The sequence below is a fragment of the Salminus brasiliensis genome, chromosome 21, assembly GCF_030463535.1.
Source record: "Salminus brasiliensis chromosome 21, fSalBra1.hap2, whole genome shotgun sequence".
In the NCBI taxonomy this organism is placed as follows: Eukaryota; Metazoa; Chordata; class Actinopteri; order Characiformes; family Bryconidae; genus Salminus; species Salminus brasiliensis.
The window spans coordinates 22,618,404-22,636,654 of record NC_132898.1 but is presented as its reverse complement, the minus strand read 5'-3'; the positions used below and the strand labels follow the sequence as shown (position 1 = coordinate 22,636,654).

The window sequence follows — 18,251 nt, the reverse complement described above, 5'->3', positions numbered from 1 at the left end:
TTTAAATTAGTACCCCATAAATTATTTACTTTGACCCAAATTGTACTTAGTACCTCAAAACTATGACTTAGTATCACAAAGTAATGGCTATGTTCTCGAAAATATGAAAAATAAAGTTATTATTTCGCGATACTATGTCAAAATGTTAAGACAATAATTAATCATAATTATTATTATTTTAAAGCAGAGAACGTGTACCCACACCAAGCCACAATCTGACTTAGTGTCTCAAAAGAATAATTGTTTTCTCAGTTTATTTTATTTTTATTTCTTGGTATCTCTGCTAAATTACTAATTTTCCTAACATTTTAAATTAGAAGCATATAAATTATTTATATTCACCCAAATTGTACTTAGTACCTCAAAACTATTATGGTTATGTTCTCGAAAATATATAAAATAAATAAATAAATAAAAAATTAGTCATTATTTAGCGATACTATCTCAAAATATGAAGACAATAATTAATAATGATTTTAAGGCATGTAACACATGCTTGCCGCGCAAACCTGGCAACCCTGTCCCTGCGGCGACGCCCCGCCCACTAATAAATATTCATGAGCCAGCGCTCTACAGCCGGCAGCACGGTTAAAAGCAGACGGTAGAAGTGTGCTACCTGTGACTGCGTGCGCCTCTCTCGGCCACAAGTAAGTAGAGACAGTCTTCAGCTTGTTCTCAGGCCAGCTTTAATGAGTCACAGCAGATGTTTAGAGCTGTTTAGCGAGAGGTTCTTGTAGATGCATTTGTTGGACAGTAAAACACAGGTAGGCATGGAGGGTGGGGGAGCCAAGTCAGCAGCTTTGGGTCTCCATGCCGGCGAACAGTGTGCCAGTCCGGCTCCGACCAAACGACAAGCCGTGAAGAGACATCATCACAAGCACAACCTCAAGCACAGATACGAGTTTCTGGAGACTCTGGGGAAAGGGACGTATGGGAAGGTGAAGAAGGCTGTGGAGAGGTCTGGGAGAATGGTGAGTTGGTGGTGTTTTTGTTCTAGCTACTTCGGGGTTGGTGTAAAATAATGAAGTTGTGTTTGGTTGAACCTTAGATGGAGTTCTGAATGGGTATACTACATTTATCTTGGTTTGATTAATTGTTCGTACTTTAATTTACCATTAAACGCGATGTTGAAGTTGGTTTCTTGGAATTGTCCGTTCCACCTTAAATGGTGCAGCAGTTGCATTGTGGCGCCTCAGGCGCCACAATGCAACTGCTGCACCATTTAAGGTGGAACGGACAATTCCAAGAAACCAACCACCGCATTGTCAATCTTAAGCAGGATTGCTTTACATATACCTATGTTAAAATTAGTAATAGTTAATAGTAAATAGTTTTCAAATGCCTTAATTCTGACTAGATTAACTGCTCAAATATTTTTACTTATACATTTAGCCCTATAACACAAACTTGTGTACCTTAGCATCTTCAAAAACCTTATGTTGTGGTATTAACATATTTATTGGGATTAATTTCATTCTTCAGTGTTTATTCATCTCCAGCACTGCTTCATGGTAGCTCACATTTCTGACTTTAGAGCTTTTAATGCTTTATTTTACACCAATGGAATAAACTTCAGCCAGTGTGGCATTAAAGTGCCAGTAGGCCCCACTGGTTCCCAGTTGCGTGTCTGCATTCAATGTTGTTTTCATTGTAAGTCTGTCAGTGTGAGTCACTTACGAACACATTCACCACACTAACAACAATAGAACTGGTTTTTGGTGTTCATTGCCGCACACCCAGCTCTTTAAATAACCTAAGGGAAGGCCGCTGGACTCAGAACGGGCGCTTTTTAATCCTTGTCAAATACCAGCAGATCAATCTGTCCCTGATCTGTAGATCAGTCACATTTACACTGCTGTAAACACGCCAGGAAGGTACATTATAACTCATTAAATTTTATATATATATATATGTATATACACACGAAATGTAATTACAGGCCCATCTGGATTGACTGGACCTTACATTTGGGCCACGTGGTTCACTAGATAACATTTCGGTAATGTTGTTCAGTGACTATTTGCTTACGTGTATCGAGAACTACAACATCAGCATAAATGGCTTTAAGTAGAGTCTTACATGTGACCAAAAGTTTGCAGGTTTCAAAAGGCCTAAAATAGCATTTATATAAAGTTTGTTTCCTTGTCATCTTCAGTGTTTACTGTAAATGTGCCTGAACTGAGCTGGAACTGTGCCACGTCATAAAACCATATTTCATGTGTAATATAATGTGTTTCATGAATATCCAGCTCCAAAAAATAGCTGAGTCCAGTCTAGGAGTGTACATTTAGAGGGCCATAAATCTGAAAATGCACTCCTGAGTGGTGCAGCTGTCTAAGCGCTCACTCTGAGATCCCCCCTGATGCCACAGCCATACATAAGCTGAAGTCCCAGAGAGCATAAAACACTGTCTCACTTATTATAATATTTGTGTTTTGACTTGGATAATAGATCGTACTGGGAAGGTGTGAATGTTTTGTGTGTTTATTTACACAGGCAGTGAGTTACGGGTTTATTAAACAAAATCTAGTCATAAACAGTATGGTCAAATGTGGCGGTAAATTAAAGATACCAAGTTTAGTTTGACACTGGAATCTGAGGCTTACAATGGAAGTTTGCCTTAAGGATCTTTTCAAAGCGACGCAGGTTTCTGTTCTGGGATTTGCTTTATGGGTCAGGTGTTGGGGTTGGGGGGGGGGGTCTGTATTGTCCTGTTTAAATTGGATTAAACCATCAACCTAGGAGAAATCTCTTTACTCCAAGTCAGGCTTTAATGAAAAGCTGAAATGGTAACATCCAGCCATGGCCTTCTGTCCTGCTAACAGTAGTAGTAGTTAGATCCTTACTGTGCTTTTTGGATAAATGGCCTTTGGTCATGCTGAATCAGCTGACTTCTTTGAAAAGTCATTAACTGTTTTAACTGTTAGGCCTGGATAACCTGTTCTGTGAGTGTGAGAGAGTGTAGATAACTAAAACCCCTTCTGCGGTTTCTTACCTCAACAGTGGAACCATAGGAAGTAAACATGGAAATACTGACCTTACCGTGATTTGATTCAATTAGAAAATGATTCTTTGAATCATAATCTCACATTTCAGCATCGCTGTGTTCGGAAACGGCCACTAATTCACTGCTCACTACTTGGTGTTCGCTGTAGAATCACCATTAAAGATGTCACAGAATTCACCCTGACCCAACACAGCTGACCCACTGTACAGTGTGCCGTTTCTGTAATGGAGAGCCAATTTTAAGTTTAATATAGACAAGAATAATACACAAAGCTAGATACGGGGAAGTGTGACTTATCATTATTGTGATTAAATTGTATTATTGTTATAAACAGTATGCTGTAGCATTTTTAACTGCTGTCTTAAGTGCAATAAAATTCTTTTTCAAATGTTTTTGACAGTTTTTTTTTTAAACCTTGCATCACAATGTTGAGATGAATATTGTTTCATAGTATTTTTATTTATTTTTTTTTTTTAAGTATCGTAATAGTGTTTTGGCCACATTTCCTACACGTACACCAAGCTATTTTACCATTTTGAAATTGGTCAAGAATTAAAATCGGTCCCAAAAAACAAAAATTCTCAAAATACCATTTTTTTTTATTATTATTTTTTTGGTAATTACAATGATTGCAAAATTATTGATAGTTAACTGGGGCTAATAAAGAGACTAACCTAGTTCTGCTAAAGTAGCTAGGCTAATCAGTGGCTACATGCTAGTCAACAAATTTATTCTGAAAAGTGTGAGTAAGAAAATTCCCCTAAATTTCCACATCTGGACTTTTTTCTGACTTCCTCAGTCTACGAGGGAATAATTTCAGTATGAAACTGTGTGGGTGTTTGTGTGGAAATTATGTAAGCCTCACACACACACACGCACACACGCAATCAGAAATGAATCCCGACCTGATAGACGTCTGATAGCGAGAACAACTTCCCCCTTGTGTCTGAGAAAACAAAGACGTCACTGGAAAGCGAAAGCGAAAACTTTCCAAAATCGCATCGTGGCCTCTAAAATCTCGCTCAGCTAGCATCAAATTATCCTACGGTTGGCTGTCGCCAAGTGTCGTTTTAGCTTCAAAGTGACTCCAAGGACGGGTATTAAAGGAATAGTTTGCAAAAACTTCAAATGTAGTCAAGCCAAGACCTGTTTGTTTGGTCTCTGCACTTCTGAACTGAACGACTTTAGTTTTACACTGGCGCTACGAGGCCAACATAGCTAACACGTATTGGAAAAATGAGTTCGCTAGGGTGCCCATATTTAGTTTTTAATAAAGAGGACACTGGGGACACAGACATGTCCACCATGGTTAGGATGTTGCAATTCAGAATTCTCGGCCGGGTGCATTTTTATCAACCCCCAAAAAAAGAATGTGAGGTCTTCCTACGTTAGCATGATTCTAATCATCTCACATGCTCCTCAAGCCGTGTGGCGGTGTTCAGTAAGCTGTAATAGACTTGCTTATGTGCTTTCTGATCCTTTATAAGGCCCTGTTGTCTATAAACATGGTCCTGCGTGTGTTGGCATGTCGATTAACAACAGTAGCAGCAGCTACTACTTTTTTTTTTTTTGGGTCTGTACTTTTGTCCATTTGTGTGTCAAAGACGACACACAGTAAAGGTCAGCGAGGAACAGATGGATGTGCTGCAGCCACGGCCTGACCTTAATTCTTGTCTGGGTGCTGTAGAGCAGCTGTTGGCTTGGCTCTAGATTAGGTTCTGTGTGTAGATTATCTGTACCTGACTTTGAAACTCCAGATTTTAGCACAGCCTGTAACTGTTAAGATTGCATAGAGTGTAAATCCCAGCATTGGTGACCAAATAGAGATGGACATGAAGCATTTTGCAATGTTTGGCTGCGTGTCTGTCTGTCTGTGTGTGGGTGTGTGACGTCCAGACTTGTCCTTATGAGTCTTTGAAATGTCTGGGAGCATGCTGGATCATGCAGTTTGTGAACAGCAGCGAGAGAAAACCGGCTAAAACCACATTTAAGCACTTGCGCTTAAAAACTCCCTCAGCATTGAGCTGTATAAGATTATTCAGATCTATTAATGACAAGTGACAAGATTTTGAATACTAAAGTTTATTGTGGTTTGATAAATTGATCGAGATTATGTGCAGTCAAGTCTCAGGAACTTTATTTAATTAAATGTGCAATACATTCTATTTTTCTGTATTTTTATATACAGTACTAATGGGTGTTACACCACTGTACACTACTGTGGGTGATATGGCAAAATATCACAATACCTGGCAACAGTTATTAGAAGAGGCAAAACAACAAATATGGTCAAAAACTATTCGTATGGTGTGTTTTATGTCATGTACGTTTGTATTCAGTATATCGGACACTGAGCAACACTGAATCCAGCTGATCACACCCTCTTATTAATAAAGCAGATAGCCGGTCAGAGCCAGAAGTGCTGACAATGTCCATGATGTGCTCCAAAATCTGGATGAAATAAAATATGACTCCACTCGAAAGGCTTCTGAGAAACTCGCTCCGAGAAGCTGTTTATCAGGGCCGGGTTTCAGGCCGTTCAGAACTCTGGGATTCTAATCCCTGCTGGATTTGCACCCAACAACGGTTCTCCGATATCAAGGTCGTTTGAGCACCTGCTGGAACTTCTGGAATGTGGAACATCACACTAATGTGATTATCAAGTCATGTGCGTGATCAGATACTGGAATTATTAACAGCTGAGTGAAGGGGTTCGTTGTGGCTCACTGATGAAGGACCACAGCAAAAAAAAAAAGAAAACACCTCTTGAAAATGACGTTAAAGGCATGGTTCAACCAAACACACTAATGCGGCTAATGGTGACAGAAATCCAGTCACCAATTAGCAAAACGTTAACATTGAACTGTTCCTTTAGCTCAAGTCTTTTCAGAACAGTGCCACGGTAACGTCTAGCTAGTAATTAACTTAACTATAGTTATATAGTTATATAGAACTATATATTAACTATAGTTCACTCCACTCCACAAACATATTTACACAAGCACCCACTTAGCCTACAGCAGTTTAGCCCTGCCCCATAAATGCGGAAGTTAAATGGAGTTTTTTTTTGTCCAGATCGAGGTGTAATACAGCCAATCAGGACTGGGCTAATTTACACAAATCAGTCTTAAAGGCACAGTGTGTTTAATTATAAGGGGTAAAAGGGTTTTGGTTTATAAACCCACAAAAACACTAAGGATCTGGATCTCAGGGAGATACCTAGATACCTAAATAGAAATAATTAATAAATACATTTAAAAAAATCAGCTTTTATCCTATTGGACAGGTTAGACTTCAGGGCCAAGTCCTGTTTTGTGAAACACCCCTCGGGGTGGGGGGTGGAAATTTTAGGATATGGGCTCTTTAAAGACCTACACGTGCAGCTGCTGTTTGAGCTGGGGCAGATCTGAGGGATGAAGTGTTAATTAAACGAGTTACTGATTGACTCCTATTACTTCTCGTTTTACCCTTCAACTGAACTTGAAACTGAAGACAAGGAAACAAAAACACGACATAAACAGTGAGCTAGGGCTGGCGGCTTTCCCCCGAAATCACTTCCTTTTTCTGAGTACATATCCTTTCATCCTTTCACCATCCCTCTATATATTCCTACAGCAGGCCGCTCGCGCTCACGTTTCCCCCTGAAGCATTCCAACACCTCTCATCCAGTCTTTGCTTAGCTGCTGTGTTAGCATAGTGACTGTGTGGGTGAAAGGTTATCAGAGGCCGGCTAACGCGGTAGAAAACAGCTGGTCAAACAGGCCGGGCAGTTTAAAGAAAAGAAAATGGCGAAAAGCCACAGTGCTGACCCCTCAGATGGACAGGCACAAGGTCAGGGAGGTGCTATATTTGGTAGCAGCCGTTTGTTCAGAAGCGCTAGTGGCCCTGTGGGGTCTGTTCGGAAGAGAGAACTAGTGCTGCACACTGTTTTACAGGTTTGCCTTTCAGGACATGATGATAAACAATTCTGTACAAAAAAATCTCTGCATAAATCAGAACATTTTATAACATTTTATTTACAATCCAAATCCACCAGTGAATCTGCGTGCGTCTTCTGAGTTTTATATGGAATGCTGATGATGGTAAAATAGTGGCAGATCTGAACAAATACATTTTCTTTGAGGACGTTTTTTCTTCCACAAATTTTTTCATGTATCCTCCACTTCCTATATCTATATCCGATTTAGAAACCATTTAGACCCAAAATCTTCTCAGAACTGGAGTAATAACTTTCTGTGAGGGAGCTTTTAGAGGTTCAGATGTCTGGGTTCCTTCACCACCATCACCATGAACAATCCTGACTGGATAGGTTTCTCTAGCTGTAGAGATGTTTTGGAATTATGGAGGAATTGTTGGCAGAGAGAGAGCGAGAGAGAGAGATAGGCATGTCTTTAAAGTGTGTGATTTACCCGCATACCTACAGCTTGGCCGCTTAAAATAGAAACTGCCCGAACCCAGTGAAGCTCAGAACGTGCCGGACAGGAAATAACTGTAGGGTAATTTGGGCAGATGAAAATAGCATCCAGGGCACTATCGCCAATCTGCCCCTCGCACACCCCTGATACTTACTGATAGCTGGGAATTCGGTGCATCAGGTCGGGACATGTTGTTTTCACTCAACACACACACATTTGTGTCCTGCGGTGTCTAGAACCAAAGGAATTTAAAAGTGTAAATTATCCACACAAATGTAATAAACACTACAGACACGAAGCATGATTCCTCTTTAAAGGGGAATTCCACCTGATTTTCAAAATTCTCCCAGAATTCAGTGTGTGAGATGAACACCTTCAGAGTGGGAGTTTGGGTTGAAATTGTGGTTCATTGCAGAGAAACGTACGACTCTCATTTCTTTTACAGTGGTGGTGAATGGAACCAGGCGCCGGTCGCCATGACTACAACACACACACAGCCATTTTATTTACTATCCAAACCCACCAGTGAACCTGCACTCGTCTTCTGAATTTTATAAAACAACAAACGGGCAGTTGCCAAGGGAGTGACCTTGGCCTGTATTTATCTGACCTCTTGCCACTGCAGTGGCGATGTAGGATTAGTTGGTAGCTGTGGCTCACAAAAAAAACCGGATAGTGTGCAGAAACAAAGTGTGGGCATAGGCACTGTTCTCCACATGATAGAGCTATACTTAAAATAAAATACTAATAATAATAATGATCACTTTTCATAATTGGCACCTTTTTATATTAAATTATATTTATGAAAAAATATATAATGTCATTCTTTTTAAAACTCCTTGCATCGGACAGTGTATTCATAACTATTTGGCAGAATAACTTTAAGTGAGAGAGCTTTTAGAGGTTCAGCCAGACGTGTATTTGCACTAATTTTTTTATTATTATTATTATATCACTAAAAGATCCTAAATGTATGAATCAGATGTACTGAATTTTTTGTGAAGCATTAAAAACATGCATTCAGGTGTGTGTGTGTGTGTGTGTGTGTGTGTGTGTGTGTGTGTGTCCTCCAGCAGCCGTCTCTCTCAAGCCATTCAGTGTGAGCTTTTGACCTGTTATTCCCCCCGACCGTCCCGGCCCTCTTTCCGTTTCCCTACAGGGGTCCCCTCTGACGCAAAACAGCTTGTGGAATCCCAAAAATCCCAAACTACACACACAGCGTAGATGACATTACACTTACACACATGTCCATAAGAGCCTGTCTGGGCGGGGGTCACACAAACACATCAGACTCCTCTGTATTCATCTGACACATAAAACAGTGATTTGCATACAGAGAGAGAGCGAGAGAACACAGTGGGCCGAGAGCGCACCCATGTCTTTTGTGTTTCTCTGACGTAATCCCAAACAATAGAAAACAGAACCAGAGAACATCCACAGGTCATCACAAGCTCTTAATACTGTAATTCCAGGCCTGTCTTTATTGTTCTAACAAAGGTTAATAGTACTGAACCCTGGATTCATACTATTCATACTCTGGTAGCTCCTGGTTATCCTTCATCATGGAATAAAGTCTGTTAGAAAAGCTAACAAAGCCATTTGCCATCGTTTCCAGTTGGCTGGTGAGGTATACACTTCCATTACCTGTTAGCTACGTTAGCCTCGTAGCTCCAGTGTAAAACTAACTAACTAAAGTCAAACACTGAACCTTATGTTTGCTGATCGACTACGTTGGGGGTAACTGAGCATATTTTAGCCCAATGCTATTTTTTTCCTGTATCGGTGGAACATGGAGTAGTTTGGAGTAAACTTCACAGGAGAGTGAGTGACCTGGTGTTTGCTGTGTTTCTGCTGCAGGTAGCCATCAAGTCCATCAGGAAGGAGAACATTAAAGATGAGCAGGACCTCACGCACATCCGGAGAGAGATTGAGATCATGTCCTCCCTCAACCACCCGTACATTGTCTCCATATACGAAGGTACACCACACTGTTGTGTGGACATTTCCATGTGTGGAATTCAGTAGTAATGGTCTAAAGAATTCTGAATAAAACTGATAAATTAATGTACATTGAAAAACAAAAGATTTTTATAAAGATTTATAAATATCCTATTCACTTCTGAACTTGTAGTAAATCAATATCTGGCTAAATAACAATATCTGGCTTTATTTGATCCTGATTTCAGTTTGCATTTAACAGTTAATCATCTTTGTTAATTCAATTAATAAATAAAGAAGTGTTTTGTTTGGTTGAATTGTTGAATTGATTGTGTGTAACGGGTAGATTATTTAATGATGCGGTTGTGTATATACACATACACACACACACACACACACACACACACACACACAAAGTATCACGCAAAGCCTTTGTTCAGCCCTGACCCAGTTGGGTTATGTAAGATGCTGGGGTGCCCAGATCCCCCGCCCCACCCTTGTCCTGCTGTTAAATGAGTAATTTGGCAAAACCTCAGATTCACACTGTGTTCCTCCTAACTGCACATTCAGACACTTTGTTCTCTATAAAACTGGACAATTGTACATTTCAGCACGGCTTTAAAAAAAAACAAAAAAACATTAGCAGCATCTTAAAGCTATTTTTCTTTGGTCTGATCTTCTAGATAAGAGTCCTACAGTTATAGAAAGCACGTAATCAAGTCTATTAGAGATTAATGAACACCTCCACACACTGTTTGTGAGGAGAGTGTGTAATGATTAAGGCCTGCAGTTAGCCTGGGTGATGCTAATTAGCTTTCATTAGCTATTAGCCTTGTAGCTCCAGTGTAAATCTAAAGTGTAAAATTCTGGGTTGATCCACTACTTTTGGTATGAGGGGGAGAACTGAACTTTTTCATTTATATTGTTTATTTATTTACTTAATTGTCTTCTAAGCTCCTAACGTGTCTGTGTGTGTGTGCGCGCTGTTTTTCTTCTTTAGTGTTTGAGAATAAGGATAAGATTGTGATCGTGATGGAGTACGCCAGCAGAGGAGATCTGTTCGACTACATCACTGAGAGACAGATCTCCGAGAAGGAAGCGAGGCATTTCTTCAGACAGATTGTGTCAGCTGTGCACTACTGCCACCGGGTAAACACGCCATACCCCATCTGATCTCTCACACACACTGTTCAGTCTGCACCAAGGTTCTAAATATCTCAAATATTTTTGAAAAGCTCATTCAATGTTTCTTCTCAAAATCAATCGCCAGGATAACTGATGTTCTGATAACTGAAGTTATCTGGCTAACTCTTAAATTCATATTGGGTCTAGGTTATCTAGCTAATAGAGGTCCTGCTTTCTCTTCTGTCATAATGGCAACTTGCGACCGACACAGCCCTGAAGCCTTTAGCTTGCATAACCGCGACACACCAGCCGCATGCACAACCTGAACAGGAGCACTGAAGCGACAGAGGCAGGAGAGTGTGTGTGTAACTTGCGCATGCATGCACTCTTACATGCTCAGCGATAGTGTCTGTCTCTCTCTCTCGTTAGCTCGCTGAAGTTTTGCGTAATCACACGAGATCTGAAAAAAACATCCCATAATTAACACTGCAGCATTCTTTGAGTAGTAGGGGGTGAAGAGGACCATGGCAACCACTATATATCTAAAAGCTTTTAGACAACCTTGTTTTGTTGTTTTACTTTAATTGTTTTATTATTACAAGAAATCAACAAACATTATATATAAAAATAAAGCTCTAACAATGCCTTTCAGAATTTGTCAATAAATCCAAAAGAAAATATTCATAAATGAAGAGTAGCATTTAAAAATAAATAATTAATTAAAATCTTGCAAATAGACTGTAGTACAAATACTGTAGTACTGCCCCCCCCCCCCCACCCCCACACATATTACACATCAGAAGGAAGTATTTAGCAATTACATTTCTAAAAGAAGACCTCTATTTTTAAGTCTCTCCCTAAAGAGAAGTGATTGAGGGGAAATGCCTGGCCTGTGTTTTCCCCCACCCTTATTTTTTTTGTTCCTGGCTAATGGGCTGAAAGGAGCTGGTTTCTGAGACTGGTGAGCGGGAAGGTATTCCCTCCTGCTGAGGAACATAATACAGCCGCATAGCCCACATTCCACACACGGCCCAACCGCCGAATCCGCCCTCAGCCCTTTTTTTTATCTCCTTATTTAGAGACGTGTAAAAGATAAAAGCTCTGACCCAGAGGCAGAAAACAGCGTTCTTTCCCCGAACTAACTCTGCAGAGCTGTAAATGGCAGCTAAAAGTGTTGGCTTTTTTATGTGCCAACTTTCTCCTCCTCCTGTGTGTGAATATAGGCAATAACACAGCAACTAAGTGCTGGAGTTATATGGAAAATATGTATAACATTATATAATAAGTCATACACTAGAGGGACAAACGTATTTGGACACCTGCTTATTTCATTTTTTTTCTTCTGAAATCGGAAGTGCAGTTGCAGTTAAGTGATCAGCGTGTGGTGTGCCAGGTGTGGACTACCCCTCTAGTCCACACCTGGCATTTTGCATGGTGCCAAAAGGTTAATGTTTATTTGTTCCAGAAAGCCCTATTCTATTGGCAATACTTCTCTACAAGCATTCACGCATCTGTGTCCACAACAGGTGCAGCTCAAAGTAGCTGAATCCCATTCATTAGAAGGGGTGTCCACAAACATTTGCATGTGGTGTACATAAACAGCTTCTTTGAGTCCTTGACTAAAGAACATTTCAAGTGCCTGGAGATGCTCATGCTTACTTTTCCTGCTGCTTTCTTACAGAATGGGATCGTCCACCGAGACCTGAAGCTGGAGAACATCCTGCTGGATGAAAACGGAGACGTAAAGGTGAGTCTTTTGAGTTCCACGCACACCTGGGGTGCTATATCAGTGCTAGCTCGCTCACCTGTGTGACCTCAGCAGTGAGAGTGTTCAGACTGTACGCATACCAGCAAGCATCACACCCTTTGTGTGTATATACACTGAACATTCTTAGACACACAACAGATGGGCACTTACCACACCCTTCACAATCAGCCATACACCTTCTGTCCCCACCTGTATCCTATTCTGTTATGGCAGTATTAATAGCCCTCTCTAGGCTCTGCCCACTGATGTGTTCTTTCTTAGGTACTACTGTCACTACTAGGTCAGACAAGCCTTACAGAACACTGGTACAAATCCCATTCAACCCTAATGAGAGACCATGATGTAGCTCTGCGTACTAGTAACACACTCTAAATGAGTGAGACACACTGAGGTGGAGCTAGTATCTCTATAGGGCGAAAGAAACCAGCAGGTATTAAATTGTATGTGCATGTGTATTCAGAGGGTCTGCTGCGCTCTGTCTGTGTTGTGAGAATAGTTACCTGGACAAAGAGATAAAGAGGGGAAAACTGGATCAGCGGTCAGACGTTATTGCCTTAGGTCACAGATCAGCTTCTTGGGAATGTGTTTAATCTCTGGTGCTTCTGCATTCCTCAGCTTTATTATGTCAGACAAACAATCAGCCTGTGGGAATCTCAAAAAACATCCTTAGAGGTCATAGTCTGTAACTACCTGTTTTATAGACGTAGATTACACCTAGCACTGGAAAAGACCTGAGACTTTTTTGGGGAAGGACTTTGGAAATTTGCTTTTTAAACAATTGTTCACAAACATCAATTCTTACATGCAGAAACATCAAGAAGAATTCAGAAAGCAGAATTTAAAGATTACTCCACTTAGTAACTAGTAATAGTATACTTACTGTTTATATTGTTATTGATATTAGGGTTTAGATTAAATAACTAAATGTTTTAATTTTGTTTATTATTATTATTATTTTGCTGTAATTTGACTACAAACTCATACAGAACTAGTGTGTACATGTAAAATTAGTGTAAAATCTTCTTAGGAAGGAACCATACAATTATATTGTTGGTGAAAAAGAGTTTTTGCAAATGAGAGAAATGTGAATAAATTAAAGATTTAAAAAGGTATGTAATGTAAAGGTCCTGAAGCCTTTCATTCAATCACTTGTGACCCTTTATTTGAACAAGTGCACCACACTGCATCTACTACTAATACTAGTGCTAATAATAATGGTAGAACCCTGTTTGTTTGTTTTTTTACAGATTGCTGATTTTGGGTTGTCTAACCTGTATGGGCGTGACGAGTACCTGCAGACCTACTGTGGCAGTCCACTTTACGCCTCTCCTGAAATTGTAAACGGCAGGCCGTATAAAGGCCCTGAGGTGGACAGCTGGTCTCTGGGCGTTCTGCTCTACACTCTGGTCCATGGAGCCATGCCTTTCGATGGACATAACTATAAAACTTTGGTCCGTCAGATCAGCACTGGAGACTATCGCAAACCCACCAAACCATCAGGTAAGGCCAATCTAACCAGCAGGAAAAGTTGTGGGCTGTTTAGAGAAGGGGTTTTGAGTCCGGTTTGGTTTGGGTTCCTCAGCGTTGCGAGGCTTAAACAGTCTGTTCCCCAGAACTTACGCTGAGCTTCTTCCCTCCACAGATGCGTGTGGTTTGATTCGCTGGATGCTGATGGTCAATCCTGAACGCAGGGCAACTCTGGGCGAAATCGCTGGCCACTGGTGGCTCAACTGGGGCTACCAGCACCCTCTGCTGGCCGAGAGCGAAGCACCTGCACCAGCAGGAGCACTGCAGGCAACGGGAACGTCAACAGCACTCCAAACAGCTGGCTCTACACGCATCGCCGACTGGCTGAGAAGGACCACTCGACCCCTCCTGCATAGCAATTCTAAGATGCGCTGCCTGCTGCGGCCAGGAGCGGGCGCTGGTGGAGACGCGACGGTGACGAGACAGCGCTCGATCCGCAGGTCACGCAAAGAAAACAATGTCTCCCAGAGCATGCAGGAGAACAACGCACCTCGACCATTCAAAGGAATCTTGAAAAAGCGTGGCAGCCTGAAGCAGAAGCCAGCCAACGAAGCCCAGGTTCCACCCCTGGAAGAAAAAATGACAAATGCTGTTGTGACTCCTCCCACTGCTCCGCCTCCAGCTCCACCTCCACGTAAAGGCATCCTGAAGAAGCCAGCAGGGAGAGAGTCGGGGTACTATTCCTCGTCTCCAGACAGCAGCGACTCTGCCCAAACTCCACAGAGTCCACTTTGTCCTTCAACCCCACCTCGACGAAAAGGCATCCTCAAACGCCATGGCAAGTTTTCTTCTGGTGGACTGCAGGAATTCGGATCATTGGACCAGCTTGCGGCCTCCCTGCCACCAGGGAGCAGCAGATCAAGGCCCAGCGGTGCAATCAGTGAGGACAGCATTCTATCCTCAGAGTCGTTCGATCGGTTAGACCTTCCAGATCGCCATGATCCTGTTGCGAAAGTGGAACGCCCAACAGGGAGCAGCAGAACCATGCGTGGCAGCATTTCGGCGGACAACCTTCTGGACCTGAATAGCGAGAACAGGCCATCGGGTCCACGCCAGGGTTACTGGGATATGGACATGGCCTGCTATCAGGCAAGGGTGGGGAGATAGCACCGTCTCCTTTACAGGCTGTCTGGGAAATGTGACGGAAGTGTACTAGCTAGCGTTTAGCAGAGCATGCACTAGCTAAAATGCACATTAGGACTCTTTTTAACCAGTTAGCATGAGTCCATTTCAGGGTGTGTGCCTATTTTGCATGGGAACAGTGTCATGAAAGCAGTAGTCTAGTCAAGAAGGACTTTAATTTATATTATGATGTCTACTTGAAGAGTGGTAGCCTTTTATGGTGACGCCAAAAAGAGCTAGCTAGCAAAGGGAATAGCATTTGTGGTTAGACTGGTGAATGTTAGAATACAGAAAAGACTGCAGCAGTCTGCAGCCTTTTAAACCGCAAGCATTTCATGTTTTTCTCGTAGACATTTAGAAACTTGATCAACTTGATGACCATTGAGACTGCAGTATCTCTAAACGTGAAAGTTGCACCTTGTTTTTTTGAGACTGTTGCTGAAAAGGAACAAAGCAGAACCAAAGATGCTCTACTTGAACATCCACGGCTTGGTTTCGCATCCGCAAAACGTGTAGCAATAGAAACCAGACTGCTGAGGAAGAGGATACGAAGTCCATCTCCAGGCAAAGCAGCGTATTACAAACACAAAACTCAAAGGTCTACAGCTCAGCTCAAAGGGTTCATCGGTGATAAGGCGTCGTTTCTGTATTAGATGGAAAGTTTGGACACTTTGTTAATGTTTAACTTTTATGACAGACAGTTTGTGGCCTAGATCTTGGCTCGAATGCCAGACATTGGCGGTTTATTGCTTTATGAAATTTGTCTTGGTTACCTGATAAAGACGGACAAGATTGATGGATGTAAACAGTCTGGATGGGGAATTTTGAAGGCCTTACCGGCCTGAGTGTAAATACTGCTTCTGTTGCTAAAAAGAAAATGAATTGACATTTCAGCCACTTTGTCCAACTCTGGATCAGCTTGTTACGAAAGGAATGAAGGCCAAAATCTGAGCGCTTGGTAGAAACAAAAACAATTCAGCAAGATTTCAACCAGGGTTTGTACATTTGGTTTGCCATATTTCTCTGTTTTGACATTTATTGCGAAACGAAGGAAATTCACACACAAAAACACCTGAAACCTGCGCTGAAAACTGGAACTGTTGCGATGAAGCATTTTTGATTGATTATCTCATCTGCTTGGCGCAAAATCAGGTCTTGGCTAAACTCCAGCAGAAATGTGATGTTATTATCCTCCCTTCATAATTTATACATGGAAATTGAACATGCTACGCAAATCGGCGCAACCTTTTTCTCTGTTTTGTTTTTTTGTCTTTGCCAAAGTGCCTGCCTGATCTGTAGCGCCTCACTGTGGCCATCTTCCCTGAGTGCTGAAACTGGCTCAGTGGATAAATAAAAAAAAAAACCTTTCAAACAAGATCAAAGTGTTTTTTCTTATCTACATTCCAGTTTCATTCATGATAACAGTAATAGTGGGTTCTGTAGAGGAGCCAAATACCGATCAACCCAATTTCTGACCTTACTAAAGGGTTCAAATTCAATGACCCCAGTCACCTAACTCCATGTTAGTTTTTGTTCCATAAACCCATAGTCACAAACCTCTCTTTATCATATAGAATTCAACAAACCGTGCCTTTAAGACTGATTAGACTGTAAAGTAGCCCTGTTCAGTCAGGGCTGAAGAGCTCCTTTAAAATGCATGTTCTGTTCAGAAATTTTAGATATTTAAAAAAAAAAAAAAAAAAAACCTCAGCAGTTTTTACAGATCACATCGGAACAGATGCTGATAAACATAAATACAGTAACAAGTAACAAGAATTCTATTTGGAAGAAAGTTGTTGAGATCTTCTGGATGCCTCCAGCCAGCTCAGTGTGGAGGTGTTCAGTTCAATCACCAGCTCACCTGATATTACCATCATTGAGCACTGCTTTACCAAACCAGGCGATGCATTAACTAATATTAGATTGTGTAATGTAAACAAAAACGCTAGCTAACAACTCTAAATCTGGCTAGTGTGCCCCCTAGAGGTTAAATTCAGTTCTGCATTCAGTTCCACCTCAGTTGCTGATGGAATGGAGAGGATTTTCCATCCATCACACTGAATGTTGATGTTCCTAATGGTCATCGTGTCGATGTATGATGCAGAAAAGCCTCTGATTGGCTCCTCCCTAAACTCTGCCTCTGCATGCTAGTTATCAACCCCCTACAGTGCATTTTTCAAATGTGCTGAGACCTGCTCATATTAAAAACTGATCTGGTTGGTGGTGGCGCAACAGATAACACCACTACCTGCCGCTGGGTTACAACACCATGTGGGAGACCAGGGTTCGATTCCCCTTCGATTCTGGGTGACTATGCTGCGCTACACCAATAATAGTCCCTGGGCAAGACTCCTAACACTACATTGGCCCACCTCTGTAATACGAGTAATCTTGTAAGTCGCTCTGGATAAGAGCGTCAGCTAAATGCCATAAATGTAAATGATCTCTTTTAACTTCAGCGTGAACGGACGTAGGCTGAAAAGGCAGATGCATGTAAATGGGATCAAAACTGGCTGATTGTGCAGCTTGCTTTCCATTTATTTACTGAACGTGAACTGTTTCAAAGTTTACCCCAATTTAAAAGGGCTTTTTTTGGGGCTCTCGGGAGTTGCCAGGTCCCTGCAGTAGCGTGAGAGTGTGTGAGAGTTCAGAACCAGTGTGTTTGAAAACCAAACACAGCTGCAGGGAAGATGGCTCAGCTAGTCCTTCAGGGAACGACACCAGAGTCATCATCTGCACCAGTGGCGTATTGACAGATAAACAAAAAATATTCTGAATATTTATTTTTTTTGTGTATAGCGTGAGTATTATGCAAGCAGCAGCAAGAGAAGAGCTAGAACATTTCTGGAACCTTCCTTCGCTCTGTAACACATCTCAAAAGTGATGTTTTGAAAGCAGCGTTCTTACAAGAGTTGAGGGGTGCTGAGGCCAGCAAAGTGCAAAGGTTAAAGTGACAAACATTTTTTCTTCAGTGCAAAACATCAGCTGGGTGGAAATTGACCCTCAATGTTTGTGACTGTAACAGACGTGGGCAACAGCAAAAGAAGGATGAGGAGAAACTAGACTTATAAACTCGGTAAACATCAGAATTTCTAACTTTCAAACTAACAAAGTGGAATAGCCGTAGTTTAGTAAACTTGAGTATGTTAAACTAGATTACCTTGAACAGGTAAACAGAAACAATAATTTAGCTGATTTAATCCATTACAGACTTTCCCAAATGATTTATCCACATTTCATCCACACATGTTCTGTTGAGGCTGGACAAGCTTTACAGAATGCTGGTAAAAATCCTATTCATCCCTAATGAGAGACTGTAGCTCCACCTCAGTGTATATCACAGAGGTGG

General features: G+C 41.4%; 1 protein-coding gene across 1 annotated transcript; it reads left to right on the top strand.

Moving 5' to 3' along the window:
• Positions 1–603: 603 nt before the first annotated feature.
• nuak2 (NUAK family, SNF1-like kinase, 2) lies at positions 604–16,270 on the top strand. Its single transcript, XM_072666342.1, has 6 exons — positions 604–971; positions 9,280–9,400; positions 10,361–10,509; positions 12,167–12,232; positions 13,501–13,753; positions 13,896–16,270. The coding sequence occupies exons 1-6, from the start codon at positions 738–740 to the stop codon at positions 14,885–14,887; spliced, it is 1,815 nt and encodes a 604-aa protein (XP_072522443.1). The 5' UTR covers positions 604–737; the 3' UTR covers positions 14,888–16,270.
• Positions 16,271–18,251: the final 1,981 nt, after the last annotated feature.

Excerpts from the sequence above, each read along its gene's own strand:
- nuak2 (XM_072666342.1), top strand. The coding sequence starts at position 738 with ATGCATTTGTTGGACAGTAAAACACAGGTAGGCATGGAGGGTGGGGGA. Across the intron at positions 972-9,279 it reads TGGAGAGGTCTGGGAGAATG|GTAGCCATCAAGTCCATCAG; the intron begins GTGAGTTGGTGG and ends TTTCTGCTGCAG. Across the intron at positions 13,754-13,895 it reads CAAACCCACCAAACCATCAG|ATGCGTGTGGTTTGATTCGC; the intron begins GTAAGGCCAATC and ends TTCCCTCCACAG.